Source organism: Syngnathoides biaculeatus, chromosome 1 (assembly GCF_019802595.1).
Source record: "Syngnathoides biaculeatus isolate LvHL_M chromosome 1, ASM1980259v1, whole genome shotgun sequence".
Taxonomy (NCBI): Eukaryota; Metazoa; Chordata; class Actinopteri; order Syngnathiformes; family Syngnathidae; genus Syngnathoides; species Syngnathoides biaculeatus.
The window spans coordinates 11,082,138-11,098,511 of record NC_084640.1 but is presented as its reverse complement, the minus strand read 5'-3'; the positions used below and the strand labels follow the sequence as shown (position 1 = coordinate 11,098,511).

The 16,374-nt window shown below is 43.7% G+C and overlaps 1 protein-coding gene across 3 annotated transcripts in view; it reads right to left on the bottom strand.

Annotated features, from left to right (window-relative positions):
* Nucleotides 1-15,941, bottom strand: part of LOC133498719 (triple functional domain protein) — a 58,762-nt gene extending 42,821 nt beyond the window's left edge. For 2 of the 3 annotated variants that reach the window (XM_061815870.1, XM_061815871.1), the window contains exons 1-2: nt 15,667-15,940; nt 3,566-3,616 (exon numbers count right to left, since the gene is read on the bottom strand). In XM_061815870.1, the coding sequence (XP_061671854.1) occupies nt 3,566-3,616; nt 15,667-15,730 (115 nt within the window). In that variant the 5' untranslated portion in view covers nt 15,731-15,940. Of the gene's footprint in view, nt 1-3,565; nt 3,617-15,666 lie in introns of all 3 variants that reach the window. The other variant, XM_061815869.1, reaches the window with a different exon arrangement.
* Nucleotides 15,942-16,374: the final 433 nt, after the last annotated feature.

Here is a 16,374-nt window from a genome sequence, read left to right as displayed (position 1 = left end):
TCATCACGATTGCAAGAGTTAAGTAAGAAATCATTGGTCTTTATTACTGCAAGGAGTCCTCTGTTTACAACAATATGGACATGATGTTTCAAGGTGACAATAGGTTCGTAATGAACTAAATGAGTTTCCACAATGATATCACACGGGTGACAAGCTCAGTTACTATCATACTTTCTATTTGATTGTTTATATTTAGGCCTATTGTATTTGGCGACACATTCTCATTTATGTTTAGATTCGGATCACGTCAACACCGAAGTAATGGACAATAAAGCGAGAACCCTATGTCAAAAATTATGATCCATCTATGGGTACATTAAGGCGTAAACAGTGAAAACTATGCCTCGTCTAATTTCGAGTAAATAATAGATTGACTTCATTTATCAAAAGATTGTTGTTACCTTGTTGTTGAGTTTTAAAGGGAGATCCATTGGTTAGCTCTACATTCAATGCAAGTTACTCCCAAAATGTTTGCTGGTCACGAGTGTGTGAGGATCTCTCCTTGAATTGATTTATCTCTTGTGAAGTGGGCAGTGGAGAAATGGATATGACTACGCCCTACATCGAGAAGGGGCAAAGGACGCGTGTGAAATTCTATTGATGTCCATCATCCTTCAAACTGTAACAATCAGGGTGATCGCGCTGGATCAGGAAGTGTTAGTGGGTTGTGTGTGTGTCCTGAACATCAAAAGCCGAGAGCCTTCAAAGGCTGGAGTCTTGTGAAGGCCTCCGAGAGGTCAAGTGGGCATTAGATGGGCTTGATACAACAAAGCAGATTAGTGAACAACACCACAAGACGACTGTGTGACAAATACCTCGCGAGTGTTCTGCTTGGGGGGAAAAACAGAAGGCGACGGCTGCCAAAACCGAGACAGATGGGAAGGGTCAGGAGAGGGAGTGTCATAGTTCCCCTCATACCACAAAATGAACTTTGCTGTCTGGGTTGAAGAGCGATTGCAAACAGCGTAATGGCTCCCCGGCAGCTGATCGGGATGCACGGTCTCTGAGCCAGCTGTTGCGGGGCAAGAAAAACCAGAATGGTTGCACATGTGCGTTCCCGCATTGACTGTGTGCCAGAAATTCCGGTCCAAGTGATGTGTGGGAATAGCTGGAATTCTCTGAGGTGGGGTGGAGTGGACAGGAATAGAGCGCCTGTGACCTGGAAGCCTAACCTACATCCTGATTGCCTCATTGGGCAATACATGATTCGATGTTGACTGATCGACTTCTATTGTACACACGGGAATGTGCAACTGTTTCGTAATGGCCAATCATCATATTGTAAACATGGCAGGAGTGGGATCATTTTCCTAATCAATGACAGCTCCCCTTCTTGTCCTTCCTTCATTGGACCTAGTGTGTACTACCAAGTTCCTTCACGTCTTTCCCAGATTCTTCAGTTTTAAGGTTGAGAAATATGGTTTGGATTAGCATGCTAGGAGGAATTCCAGTTTCCAATGACTGCATGCCCTCCTCATCCGTCGGGATTGGTCCAGCTCACAGGAAGGAGTTCCCATCAGGAAATAAAAAAAAAAAACGCTGTTACAATTGGGTGCTGTGATCAGAAACATCTGTCCTACTACTTGCTATTAACAATGAACAGACTATGGGATGGATGGATGGATGGATGGATGGATGGATGGATGGATGGATGGATGGATGGATGGATGGATGGATGGATGGATGGATGGGTGGATGGAAATGTGGAATTTGTCCCCTTTGACAGCTACAAGACTTTCTACCGTTCTTGGTACACTCAATGAGATTTTGAAGTGTGCCTTTGGGAATCAACAAATTCATTTATTTCATGATTAGTTTGTCAGTTAAGAAGTGTGTCTCAATACTTCATACCATTGGGAAGGAAAAAAAGGCAGTTGTACATTTGACTCCATAATTCTCTCTCTACCAGCTTTTAAAATCCTGACACTATTAAAATAATTTTCCTCTTTTGCCGCTCTGAAGGAGTGTGAACTAAATGACATATTTTTGCATTTAATGTAGCAATAAAAATGCCGCATAAATGCATCTGTTGAACTGGAAATGCCAAGCGCTAAGCCTGCGCAATTAGCTTCATTTTCAACACACTTTTGGCTTCAAATAACTAAATGTCGGCCTATGAGACAGAGGAGAAGAAGTCTCTCCTGGACCTCCGCCTTGTTCAGTTCTTTCCATTCATCCAGACCTCTAATGGCAGGGTAGGCTTACCGAGTGAGTAGCAGGCCAAGGTTGCCCCAGTGACCATAAGATGGTAAAAGAGGACAGGGAGAAAAGGCAGATGAAGATGGCTCATCTGTGCCAGCAGTTCATTTGTCGCAGTCTCTGAATTTCTTTGTGACAATCCAGGAAGAAACATAATAAAGCATCACTATTACCAATCTAATTTTAGTTTTGAAATTGGTTTGGATGCATGGTTAAGTGCAGGAGCCACTCTTTTAGTGACTAAAGAAGATTCAATGCAGGACACGGATCATGGTGCTCTTCTCCTGATTTTGGACTGACACAAATACGCCCTCTGGAGTTAAAACTGGCATTACATGAAAAATTGCAGAATGCATTATAGTCTGCAACAGGGCCATTGAATGTTTAGTATGTGTTTTTGAAGCAGTTCTACATTTGCATTGAGTGGAAATGCAAAAGCACTAGCAAAAACACTCTTGAGTCCATCTGTCTAGCTTTGAAGGTATAACTATTATTACATAACTGTTCTGCCCCCATCCCTCACCCAGTCGGACCAGTTGTACTGCCGAGCCAACAGATGGGGAGAGTTAATCCCTGACAAATCTCGAATAAAGACTGGAAAGCACCAGAATCTTGAGAACAAATAGTTTGCGAAGAGAACTGGGAAGGGACACCAGCAGTTATGCGATGTATCAATTGAATTAATCTTGTTTTCGCCAGATTTATCAATGGGAGCCATTCCCACCATTGCCCCCAGGCCGTGGTGCAACCTGCCAATTTACTGGCCTGCTTTATATGTAGGTTTGGGGGATCTGCTTCCCCCCCACACCCGACCCCTGCCCCCAAGCTCATACAAGATTTTTATCAAAGTATACCATTACTTGAACATTGCCGAGTGCTCTGCCTTTATGGACTAAGGTACATTTATATTCCTGAAATATTACTTGTTCAAAATGTCAAAGTCCATCTAAAAAGCCCTGTTTGCCATAGTTCGCCTCATCATAGCACGTAATGGTTACAGAAAAGGAAACCCAATATAGTTCTTGTGAATAAAAGCTTCAGAAATGACATATGATAAAATCCCAAATCCAAAAAGGACAGCAGCGAGCTGAAAAGGAGTGGGGGTGGGGGGGCCACACATCCATCTCTAATCAAGCGAGAGCGACAGAGAGAAAGGCCTCTGTCGCTACGGTGACGGGTATCCAATCAGGGGAGGGAGGCGAAAATGAGGGATAGGGAGTCAAGGTGAGTGTGGTGCTGAGAAATGACTGTGACAGCAGCCTGACCTCATCCGGCAGACTAATAACAGACACTCTCGACGCACGTGTGGACGTATTTGAGGAAGGGTAACAGATCAGAAAGAGTATTTGTGCTTGTTGTGTTTTACCTGCAATCTGACTCAAGACATCTCCTTTTGGCTCTTTAGGGAGGGCTCCATCTGAAGTAAACACAAAGGAGGGACAAAAATGAGCATCATCTGCCACCAGGATTGAGTTCCATTACTACAGTTATACAAAAGCAGTCATTTTGTGGCCATAAATATTAAAAAAAAAGGAAAAACAGGAAGTACGGTGGAAACTGAGTGAGCCTCCTTGTGCTGCGTGAAAACATTCACCGACCAGCCCGAGAATTGTATCTGTATTCATAAATTGTTTGCAGTTTTGTGTGTGAGCTGGAGCCTTATCCAAGATTGGGCACAAGACGGACTACACCATGGACAGGTCATCAGGCAAAAAGAGGGCAAGGATCAATCCAACGACCGTCCATTTTGGGCTGGACGCAGACATGATGTACTTTTTCAGACAGCGGCTCATAGAGTCTGTCCCCAAACAACAATTGTCCCATTGATGCAGCCTATAAATATACCGGAAGTTTGAGCAAGAGGCGCTTTCGTTGCTTCTGCGACTGAAGACACGCTCGGCCTCAGTGTCACGCGGCATCTTAATGTAAACATGGTGACTGGTGAACGGGTCAACTGGTTGACTCAGTGGGGCACACGCTTCGGCCGGCGTGACTCAGCCTCAGTCCGCTTCCTATTTGACCTTGGAAAGAACAATCTGCTTTCTTAAAGGCCTTAATATCAAGTAAAATGAGACAGATGTCCAATGACAACCTATTAAAGTCCACATTTTGGACTATCCAACGTAGAGATTCAACCTGTTCTACTGCTTGTACCCTTAATCATGTTCCTCAACAACCATTGACAATAAGTCTCGTCTTATGCTCACATTTTAAACAAGTATCTCCAGTGACTGCCAGTGTTGTCCTTCAAAACATATTACTTCCTCTTCAATATATTGTCAGATATATCGTTTGTGACGCCAATCCTGGAATCTTGCTTAAACACCTCGTACATGGTTGTCATCACAAAGCGACCGCCATGTTTATCTGATGGTTCTCAAATTCAAGGGAAAAAAGCTCAAGCTCAAGAAGCATCTGCCTTGCCGAATCACCATATTACACCTCCATTTATATTGTCATGCAATCATGATATTTGACCTCTGACCCTAGCAGCAAACTAGAGCAAGATACCCTTACTATATAAAAACACCCATCTGTTTTCATCTATCAACACTGTAATTTAACACATTTGGTATCAGCACATTTCTCCTTTCACTTGTGTAATATGGTAAACACCAATACCACTATGGGAATGATAATATTTTTGCAAACTAATTGGGGTCTGGGGAGAGGGGGTGGGGGGTACTTAATTGGAGTAGTTTCAAAGAAGAAATGGAAAATATGATCCTGGCGAGTGATTAAGGCAGTGAAGCACACTTCCTTTATATTTTGTCTACCTTTGAAGATGCACAGCACAGATTAGTTTTGCATACATATCGCTGTATGGGAAAGTGTACAGTAGTCATTAGACAAGCAGTCGAAAGGTTCTCGGGGAAGCTGGTGATAAGTTAAAATAATGAATCGGACGTCATTGGAGAATAACCGAAAAGGAAAAAAAAAAGGCCAAACATACTTCACATATTTGCAATGCCAAAGACATCCACTTAAGCCGCAGCGTGCAACAACGCAAAGCCGGACTACATAGGCGGCTGCCCGCATTGTGTCATTGTATAAACAATAGACGAAAAGTAGATAAAACACAAGCATGAGATATGGCTTACACACACTCAAGTAGAGAATATTTTCCCAAGAGCTCCTGCAGTTAGAGCAGTTGAATGTAAACCACATACTCTCTCTCTCTCAAACACACACTACATGCATTAATACTCAGCCAAACTTCTTGGAAAATAATGGAACAGATCACACACAGACACTTCTACAACAGGCGATGAGGAAATGACAAGGCAGAAATAAAAATCCATCAGGCTCGAGGTCATAAAACACCGGACGTCTCACGTCCATGAAATGTGCTTTTAGATACAGTGAACTCACAAAGATGTCAGTACTGTAGTCTGAAAGTGAGCATGCTCTGCACAAACAGCTCCCCCTTGTCCCGCACGCTCGCTCGTTTCTGTTTCACGGTCCACAAGAACGCGGGACCACCCCTGCTATGGGCCCCTGCCTTGCCGTTCTCGGCAGACACACTCATCGCTTGACTCACGGGCAGGCAATAACGACCCCTTTCATTTAAGAATACCTATTGTCTTGGTCACATCGGTTAAAATGAGGTGTCGGGTAGAAAAGCTATTAATGCCTTACTACTGTTGACGCAATCTGGTGGAGGTAGATATGAAACGAATGACGTAGGGGTGTAGTTTTAAAAGACAAGGATCAAAACTAACCAGTGGGATGCAGCGAGGTCAGAGAGAAACCAAAAATGATAACCTCAGGCTGCGCAACTAGCAAAAACAACAGTTAATATTGAACTTGAAGTGATCGGAAAGGACGCCCGTTCCTGAGGTGTCACAGCACCAAACGAAGAAGGACAAGAACGCAAGAAGTCCAGGTTACCACAAGCATTTGGCTGTGTGGTACAGTTGTGTCTACAGAAATGTGATACTCTCTGGTCACCTCTTTTCTGGTCGTTCAGTCATGATTGCTGGAATCTGAAAAAAAAAAAATTGTACATTCGCAGAGTTTTATGAACCGTATCATGGATAAAAATGACTTTATTCTCATAACATTATGACTCTGTTTCTCCTAAAAGTAGGCCTTTGTTTCAAAAAAAGATAACTTTCACTTGAACAAAATACAACTTTATCCTAATAATACAGGAAAAGAAAAAGTGTGAATTTATTATCATATAGTACAACTTTCCCCCCCTCAAACGTAGGAAACTTTAGTTCAAGGACCAACATGCGATATATAGTTAACAACACAGAGACTGAGACAATCCAAAGACGGACAGTGGTGGCGATCATTTGTTGCAAGCAGCAGGCAAGCCAGGCACTAAAAGCGAAAGAACAAAGACACAGGTATAGTTGGACTTAGACTGAGTCCCTGCGGGAGATCTGGGACCTTTATCGATACCCATTTTGCTTCCAGTCCTTGGCATAAGAGAAGTCATGGGTAAAGAAGGAGTCGGAGGCAGAGACAAAAAAGAAAGTAAGAGAAAAGGACAACAGTGAGATAGCACTTTTGAACTCTCCAGAGACTAGAGCACAGGAAAAAGGAGTACAATGGTCTTTCAGGACCTGTCCTAGTTTGGTTAACTCCCTCACTGCCTTTTTCTACCCTCAAACCGGAACAAAGTCCAGCCCAGTTAAATGCGTATCCTCAAATAAAGTGCAAGGAAAATGAAATGCGTGTTTTTTGACACTACCTGCACTGAGCAGTACAGTTGGCACATGCAGGCTTCTAGTTGACGCTGCTGCTATTACTAATGCGCTGAAAAATGATTATCTCTTGCAACCTGGGCCCACCTTTGCTCGACAACCTCCCGCCTTTCCTCCTCAGCTCAACGCGACAGAGCGGCGGCTTTAGCGGCAAATTTTCCCTTAGCTCACACCAATTAGCTATCACGCCGGAGAAATTAGCGACAGAGTGCGGCAGATGATGGGGAGGAGGGTGGGGGCGGGGATGGGACAAGCTCCTTTTGATAAACCCACAGGGAGGCAAGTGTTTATACAAGAGCTCTTGCCGTGTACTGATGTTTACTTTACAGGTATTGTGAAAGTGAAGCCAAACGAGACACTTTCACTAACACATCTGACAAACGCCGCAACATTGTCGCTTCCTCAATAAATGATTGGCATTTGAGACAATAGCGGACCCATTCAAGGCCAAAAGTCAACCAACACCCACAATTACACGATACCTTTACAAGATACGTAGTTTATTTATGATCAACAAGATTACGTTACGATCTGTTTGAATCCATCTTTGAGATCGCTGGCAAAAAGCGAGATAACAGAATGGTACTGTTGCTGAACGCCCGTATCAGTTGAACTTTGGTTTTATCTAGTTTGGACCTTTTGGGTGAGTTGTAAAGTCTAGTAGGCCCTGACTGACATGCTTTCATCATACAGGCTTCTTGGGAAAGACGAGTTGTGGGAAACTGATTTTGTGATGATGAAAGCTCGTTATGTTTGGGTGAACGTGGACCCTAGTTTAGAGATTATGTAGGACTTTTGCATTTGTGCAGGCCTTGACTCTAAACCTTAAGATACTTCAATTTCATGGGGGATCTTTTTCGAAAGATAAACATTATTAGTCTCCATGGATCAAAAAGAAGGTGAAAAAAAAAGCCAGGTTCAGTTTACTGGTTTCTTAGTCTCTTCAAGTTTTCCCAGACCAGCCGCAATAAGCCAGGATCATAAGAGGTCATACCACCTGGCCAAGAAAAGTCAAATTAAATTTTTTAAATTTATCTTATCTTGACCTAAACTCAAGATGCAGCTTCTTTTCCAAACACAGATGCAAAGATCCAGTGACTCGTGTCAAGGCCATATCAAGTTAAGCACTCCCCAAGCGGTACAGTTAGGTTTTGCCACGGTTCAGTCGGAATAAACTCGGTAAACTCTACTCAACTGCGCGTTTCCACTCCAGGCGGAATTGGTGGGACTGTGACAGCTTCGCTAGCTATAGTACATTAAGTGTGGCATCATTCCCTACCAGTGAGACATCTTGTAATTTGCCAATTAGCGATATAAAAGCCTCTTTCAACTACCCTTGATAGCAAAATGGCGCAATGGAAGATTGATATTAGAGACTTTTACATACCCAGCTAATTAGATGCACAGCAACGTTAACACAACAGCGAGAATTGTTTTCACCATCAAGCAGCTAAACGAAACAAGACTCGACAGTAGACACTGTATAGGAACAAAAGTGCACTGTGATCATTAGATAGGTCGTGGGGGGAGGGGGGGCACTAAACACTAGAGACGGGCTGAATAATCAATTCATTAATGGTAAAGAATTTGGGCAATTACGTGTTCAAGCAAAATGGAGGCAGCCAGTAGAGGTGCTAGTAGATGCAATGTTAACTACTTTACACTGCACTGGCTGTAACAAAACACACAACACTCTCTTTTAACCTTTGAAATGCATTTGAGAAGCAGCGACTAAATGGGTAGTAGCACGCCCCCCGCGCCCCTTCAACTTCCACAAAGTGACCGAGTACAACCTTAGTTCCTGAAAGCCACACAAAAACACACACAACCACAGAACAAACCGTCTGGATTAGGTTAGTGTGTAATTCAATGAACTCTCACCCCAAACAGACCAGAGCCTGTTGATGCCGGCCAACCGGACTGCCACAAAATTTATACTGCTACTTCACAGCTCTGCTTTCGAAATGTGACTTTACAATGACAGCCACACTAAACCGGTCACTCTGATTCACTGGTCTGTCCAAATCACGACACTAGCTTACACTATCTGACACTTGAAAGTTACGACTCCGTTCTACAAATGACGATCCAGGTCGCATCCAGACATTTTACGCTGAGCTCTGTAATTCAATCTGCAATGCTTTGTTCTAGTTCAGGGTTGTACTGTTGAGGTGCACTGAAAGGTTCACGCTGACGTCATGCAGCGTCGCCGTTCATTTCGCTGCATGGCTTCGCTCATCGTGCTCTTATTGAATAATTACAGAGTACAGCGCAGCCAGGCATGTGGGACGAATTTTTCCAACAGCTTTATTATTATTTTTTATTTTTTTTTTGCTATGGAACCCAATCTGTGAGGTCACAACATTTTTCCCCCCTCTCTGCTCGTTTGTTACCATGGCAGCGCCCAAAATCTTTGTGTCAGCACTTGCATCTTGATGTGAGCACGACGACAATGTCGCCATTTACAGAGACCTGCATAATTCAACAGTCGTTGGTCAATTGGCGCTTATCAGAGCTAATACAATTTCCTTCCAGATTGACTCCGTCCGCTAAAATCTTGAGTGGTTCACACAGGAAACAATTACTCGGTTGATATGTGTATTAGAAAAGCCTCTCTTGGTTTACCTTATAACATCCACTCTACGGGTAGAGGCTTTTGGGACCCTGATGTGTGAGAGAAAGAGAGACATGCTGGAACAGAAAAGGGCCTTCCCCAAACTATTTCCTACAATGTTCGAAGCACACCATTGTCCAAAAATGTCTTCACAAGCCAGAGAGCTAATATTGGGGGAGAACTAAGGACTCTAGCCAAACCAGTTATTTATATACCGAGACTGGGACGTCGAGATAAAGCAAGTTGAACATCAAACTCTCTCTCCTTCAAGTAGAGCCTTGCCAAAGTTGCGCAAACAACCGCAGACACTGAAATACGTCATTGCAAAGCCAAAGTAAACCTGACCCGGACGACCCGTCGTTGTGTCATATCAGCTAGTGATAAAGACCAACAGGAAGATTGCGACAGGAACTAGTTAAACAAAATGTCCACCAGGAAGCGTAACTAAGCGTGTAATTCTGCAGCTTTGAGCCTGAGGGGAAGCTTCAATCAGTCTCCATTTTTAGGATCAATATCCATTAGCGTTGGGAGTGTGTGTATCGCTGTACAAAGCTCTTCCTGGGCAAATCGGCATAAATGTAAGCCCTAGATCAGATTTCCATGTACACAAACACACAACTCACAACCGGCTTGTGAACGGGTGCCATGCCGCCCCCAAAACTTTCATTCATGAACTATATAGATTTCATCGCCTGACCCGACTGCGCAATACAACCCTGCATTACTGACATGTAATAAATGTTCGGAATCAGTATTTAAGTCATCGACGCAGAGTGCGACTTTTGTGGCGTGGAACAAGTTGATGATTGACAACATGCCACAACAAACCTCCTCGTCTCAGTGCAGCCAAGTCAAGCTATTAATTCCAGTCTGAAGGGGATGGTGGGGGGGGGGGGACGGAAGCCCCCCCCCTCCTAATTGTCAGTGTATATCAGCACAAATTGTGCCGACACGATGCAACAAGAACGACAGAGGAAGGAAACGCATGAAAACAGAAAACGGATTGGCAAAAGAGCGACGCCAGGGGAAAAGGATGACGGAGGATGAAGATGTGGATGTAGGGAAGGGTAGTGGGGGTGTAGCCTGTGGCGAGACACTCAAAACTGTGCAAGTCCAAACAAGACTCCCAGGATTGAGGCAGAAGCTGGGCGTGCAAAACCAGAGTTTTGTATGTGACACGCGAGCCTTCCATTAGCTTTGAACGATATGTACAAAGCCAAAGGTGCAACATCAAGTCAGGTTATAGTGGTTTCACTCCCAATTCTGACAATCACGTTCATTTAATTTAGGATCGCTTCAAGCATGTTGAAGTTTAACTGAGTTTATGTTAACCAAGTGGCATCATGGCATCTTTAGTACATTATACAATCACATTTACAATAGCCTTAACTAGGAAGATTAGCCGAAGTAAAACAGAATATATGTGCATGAATGAGATGGGCCGTGGGGGAAGAGTGAAGCTCCAGGGAGGGTGGACGACTTCAAATACTTGGAGTCAACAATCCAGAGCAATGGAGAGTGTGGTAAGGAAGTGAAGAAACGGGTCCATACGGGGTGAAATAGTTGGCGGAAGGTATCTGGTGTTCTCTGTGACACAAGAGTCTCTGCGAGGATGAAAAGCAAAGTCTATAAAACAGTGGTGAGGCTGGCCATGGTGGACTGATTCGAGACGGTGGCACTGAAGAACCAACAGGAAGCAGAACTGGAGATGTTGAGGTTCTCGCTCGGAGTGAGCAGGTTGGGTAGGATTAGAAATGCGCTCATTAGGGGGACAGCAAAGTTGGATGTTTTGGAGACAAGGTTAGAGAGAGCAAACCTCTAGACATGTCCAGAGGCGAGAGAGTGAGTATAATGGTAGAAGGGTGCTGAGGATGGAGCTGCCAGGCAAAAGAGCGAGAGGAAGACCATAGAAAAGGTTCATGGATGTTGGGGTTAGGGGAGAGGATTCAGGAGATAGGCTGAGATGGAAAAAGATGACACGCTGTGGCGACCCCTAATCTGGACAAGCCGAAAGGAAAAGAAGATTTACAATAGCCTTAACTGAGTAATCATACCAAAACTGATTTTGCACTATTAAATAAAGGTACAGCCATTAATGTTGTCAAGGAGTGGAGTGAGCATCCCCACATCCCATACTATAATATCTGTGACTTTGAGTGTGTGTGGCTTGAAATGGTGGGGCCTGGCCTGGTGAGAGATGTGGGAGTCAGCGAATGAGATTGCAGAGCTGTCATGAGCTCAGGTTAGCAACTAGCTGTTAATTGTTAGCCTGTCTGCGTACTTTTGCGTGCCTGGGCGTCAGTTGTAAAGTCATGTATCCAACCTACAAATTAAAAATAGAACCAGCTCTATTTGTGGTAACCACATGTGAATTCCTAATCACATAACAAATTAATAAGGGAATCGCAGAACAGCAGCAGCTGTGCCGCGACCAAAACGTTTGATTGCCGCTACAAGGAAGCCATCAGACAGTTAGAGGTGCAGAACTTCCTGTGTGGGTTACAGTCACGGAAGACATGAAACTGCGGTGGTTGTTATTGTCAACTCTGGCGTCCTTGTTTACACAACCACGGTTGTTTAAAAAAAAAAAAAAAAGGGGGGTATTTTAGTCATAATCTCGCCTCAATCTCAGCTACAGCCCAAAAGTCAGGCATGGATATTTGAACGACTTAAAAACAATACGAATAATGATAGCTTGGGTTTATTTTGGGCCTTTCACGGGACCCAAGGAAATGGAAAAATCACTTCATGCTGTAAATAAAAAATTTGACTGTTAGCAATTTCCATGTTAGAAGAAGGGTAGCAAGAGCACTAGGCTGCAAATAGCGAGATGAAAGATTCTCATCGCGGTTCGAAATGCTCCTTGTGAGGTCAGGAAAAAGGCGCTATCCATACTGGTAGGGGTGGAAGTTAACACCTGATCTCCGGACTCAATGGAAGGTAGCGTAAGCGCCGAACTAAAAATAGTCTTTGTGGTATATTGGACGCATTTAACAACAGAGTAATAAAATAGATAAAAATGAAATAAAATCGTTAAGTTGTTATGGGCTTGGTCCCTAAAAGTGAGGCTTTACAGTACTATATCTGCTTATCTCCATATTAATGGCACCTAAGTTCAATAGTCATATGACATTTAATTTCCGTAATGCACAACAACTCCTCGACGCTATTGAGGCTCTGACTACATTGGAATTGATTTGAAGTACATTTAAGCTGCAAAGCTCAAGCACGATGACACATGCAGACGTGACATCAGGCGCTGGATGCAGTTCAATGCCTGCAGAGAGGGAGAGTTTAACTGAACTGGGCGGGGGGTGACTTGGCTCCAATGTAAAACTTTAGCCCACAAGGCTTATCCAGATCCGCCATATAATTCTATAACGTGTGTACACTGTTAAAATATATATCTAGCATAGGTGGGACAGTGAATAACCCCAGGCGTAGTACACATACAGTATAAAGATAGTCGGCCTGTTTTTTTTTTTTTTTTTTTTTTTATTATCCCTTCCTGGCTAAGGACGTCAAATGCCAGACTGATATTTTATACGGTTATCCTATAAAATTATCCTTAGGGCTGTTACACACACACACACCACACACACACACACACAAAATCGGCCCGTTTTTTTGGGTCGATTTCCCCCCTCCCCCAACAAATGCCTCAGACGCCAAACTATCTCAAGTTTAAGAGCGCATTTGTGACGATTTTAGGGTCCAAAACAGGTTGGGGGTGACGATCTTAAATCATAAACGTGTTCAATATTACGACCAAAACTCTCACGTGTGAGGAGCGCCGATTTAAACCGAGTAGTGATGCCGTGAATTACTGTGAGTCCAACTAAATAAGAACCAAAGACTGATGAATACAGAAGCGACACTAAATGAAAACCAAAATGTCTTACCCCGTGTTAATTTTTTTTTATGTGGAAAAGCGGCTTCCCCCCCAGACAGAAAGAGGTATTTTATAGGGAAAATCATTTTTGGGACTCGCGGCTCCGGCAATCTTCAGGAACACTCGGAAAGAAAATTAAAAAATTGCTGTGTATTCGTAAATGTTTCTTCTTCTTCAGTTTGTTGAAGTCACGTGTGACCACGGCAAACTTTTGACATCGGAATCATCGGAGGTACGATAGAATCATTTGTGCGTGATCTGCTCTGTTGAGATTCTCGGAACACACGACGACCAAAACCGTTGAACGCCCGATTTTTTTTATCTTTATGTTTGGAGTCTGTCGGAGATACAAAATTTTTTGAGTGGAAAAATCTTTTTTTCCGAGGTGTCCTAAGAGTGAATTTGTCCTTATAAGAGGAACTGAAAAGGGTCGAGCCGACAATATTTAATATTAATCGTGTTCAATATTCAAAACCAACATCTTCGTTTGTGGAAAAAGCCAATTACTTCCGAGTCACGACACTGTGAATTGTGACATGCAACAAAAAGGAGGAAAGGGAAGTGGCTAGACACAAAAACAAAACATGTTCTACCCAAAATCGCATTTTGATAAGCAGAAATAATTTTTCCAAAACAAGTCTTTATTGGCGACATCATCATTTGACAACTACTCCCTTCCTTTGAATTTGGGCATTATTTATTACTTCCAGCAGTGTTTCTTCTTCTTGGCTTGGAGGGCTGGATTCTAAAATCGGTGGTGGAACAAAATTTTGGTGTGGGGTGTTGTGTCGAGATTCTCTCAGCACACCACACACACACACACACACACACACATTGTGATCAAAACCGTTACATTTCTGACTTTTTAATCTTCTTGTGTGGGCTCTGTAATGTAACCGATAAAAATCTTTGAAGATTTAAAAAAATGATGTTCATCGGGCCATTAAGACACCACCCAAATTCAACCACTGATCTGTGTGTTTGCATTGTAAAAACCTCTCTCGGAGCCCACCAGTGCTCATTAAACCCCACGGAATTTACACTTTATGGCCCATTGTTGTTGTCTTTTCCATCATTGCGGGCCTGACACACTCAACTGTTGTTACAATTGCGAAATCTTAGCACTTTTCTCAATGCCAGGCAACAAGGGAGCTGTGACACAAACCAGTACTCCGGATATCTTGTGGTTTCCCCACATAAGTGGCAGACAGCGATATCTTTTAAAAGCCAGTTTTGAAGCATCTTGTGCATTCTGTGCCACATTTAGCTTATGAGGCTAACACACACCCAGCCTGCTCAATCGTGCCACGCCATGTATTGTTTACATAGCTCGCACTGTTGTGCTGTTTTGACAACAAAAACACAGCAACGTGTCTCTTTTGATGAATGTGTTATTCAGACAAATCGCATTTCATCTCCGTTGTTTGTTTTGCGAAGCCAAACAAGCTAACAAACAAAAAAGCGGCCGGTTCGGTGACACGCCGGCTTTGTCAACTCATTGGCGAGGCTAGCGATGCTATGTTAGCATTTGTTAGCAGGACAGGCTTGGCTGGCTTTTTTTTTAAGATGCTAACGCCGAGATGAGGAAAAAGCTCCAGCGGTCAGTCCCTTAGCCCTCGCTTCGTCCCCCACTTTTTGTGTGTTTAAGCACTGACCAAGTGTCCGGCGCGCACACAAATCCGAACGAGCGACTTAATAGTCAAGGCAGATGCTCGCTTTCCTCCCATATTTGTGGGTTTGGAAAGGTCCATTGCACGCGGTCGCTTGCTGTACGCCTTCCAACTTGACTCGGGTCAAAAACTCACATTGCCCAGAATCTATTTCACACGTGTAACTTTTGTAAATGCGGCTCGAGTTGAAGCCTTTACATGTTGGGGTGGTGTTTCCTTTTCGTAGCTGTGTGAGAAATAGTGCCACATCTTGGGGGGGAAAAAAAAAAAGATGAGACTCGGAACATTAGCAGCCAAGCTAAAGCATAGCTACACAACCTTGGTGTGATTAACCCTGGTGAAAACTAGCTACGACCAAAAAACAAACAAAAAAAACACTCAAATACATTAACAGTTATATGTTTTAAACAATGGTAGACAATTGTTGTGTAAATTTAGGATAGTGGTACCAATCACTGTCGGGTTAAGTTACCCCTTCAAGTCAATCACGTTATGGCATCCCCGAAATTGACACCTCGGGTCGGGGGATAAACTGTCACCATCATCACCGGTGAAGCTCGTCGAGCTCGGGCATACCTGTTTTGAACGCGACGTCCCCGCCGTCCTTCGTCGTCTCCTCCGCTCCTTCCCCGGAGCTCATGGTTGCCACAACCCCGACCCCCGGAGCTCAATATGCCCCGATTAGATCCCCCCGAAATGGGTAAAAAGATTCGAGAAAATCCCCTCTTCTGCCAACCAAGGAGTCATTAAAGACACGCGGGCGGTAGGAGCGTATTTTACACGCTAATCTTGCCATCTGCGAGCCTCCATCTTGGGGGTAGTTTGTTACCGAGGAAAAAAAAAAAAAAAAAAAAAAAAGAACCGGGTGCACCGGGTTCTTACTCGAGAGTGAAGCCGAGTGGAGAGTCACTAGCACGGAGGAAAGGGGGCGGGAGGGGCCGCTGGCTGGCCGCTCATCCGCGAACGACGTCAAAGCTACGTTAAGAACGTTAAAATAACCGGAACAATTGAACCATTCAAAAATATATAACTCGTGCCTTTGGGGTTCCTAAAACATGTCATTTGGGGCAAACTATAAGAAAAGGAGAAAAGGTCAACTGTTTTGATTTACATTTTCTCTGTGGTATTGCTCGCGCTTCTTTGGTCAACTGTGAGCGACTGCTACCCCCTGCCGTCGTTTACCGGAACTACAACATGCATGAAATAAAGTCAACTCCTCATCATTTTATATATATGTACATATATCCATCAATTTTCTTCGCCGCTTATCCTCACGAGGGTCAA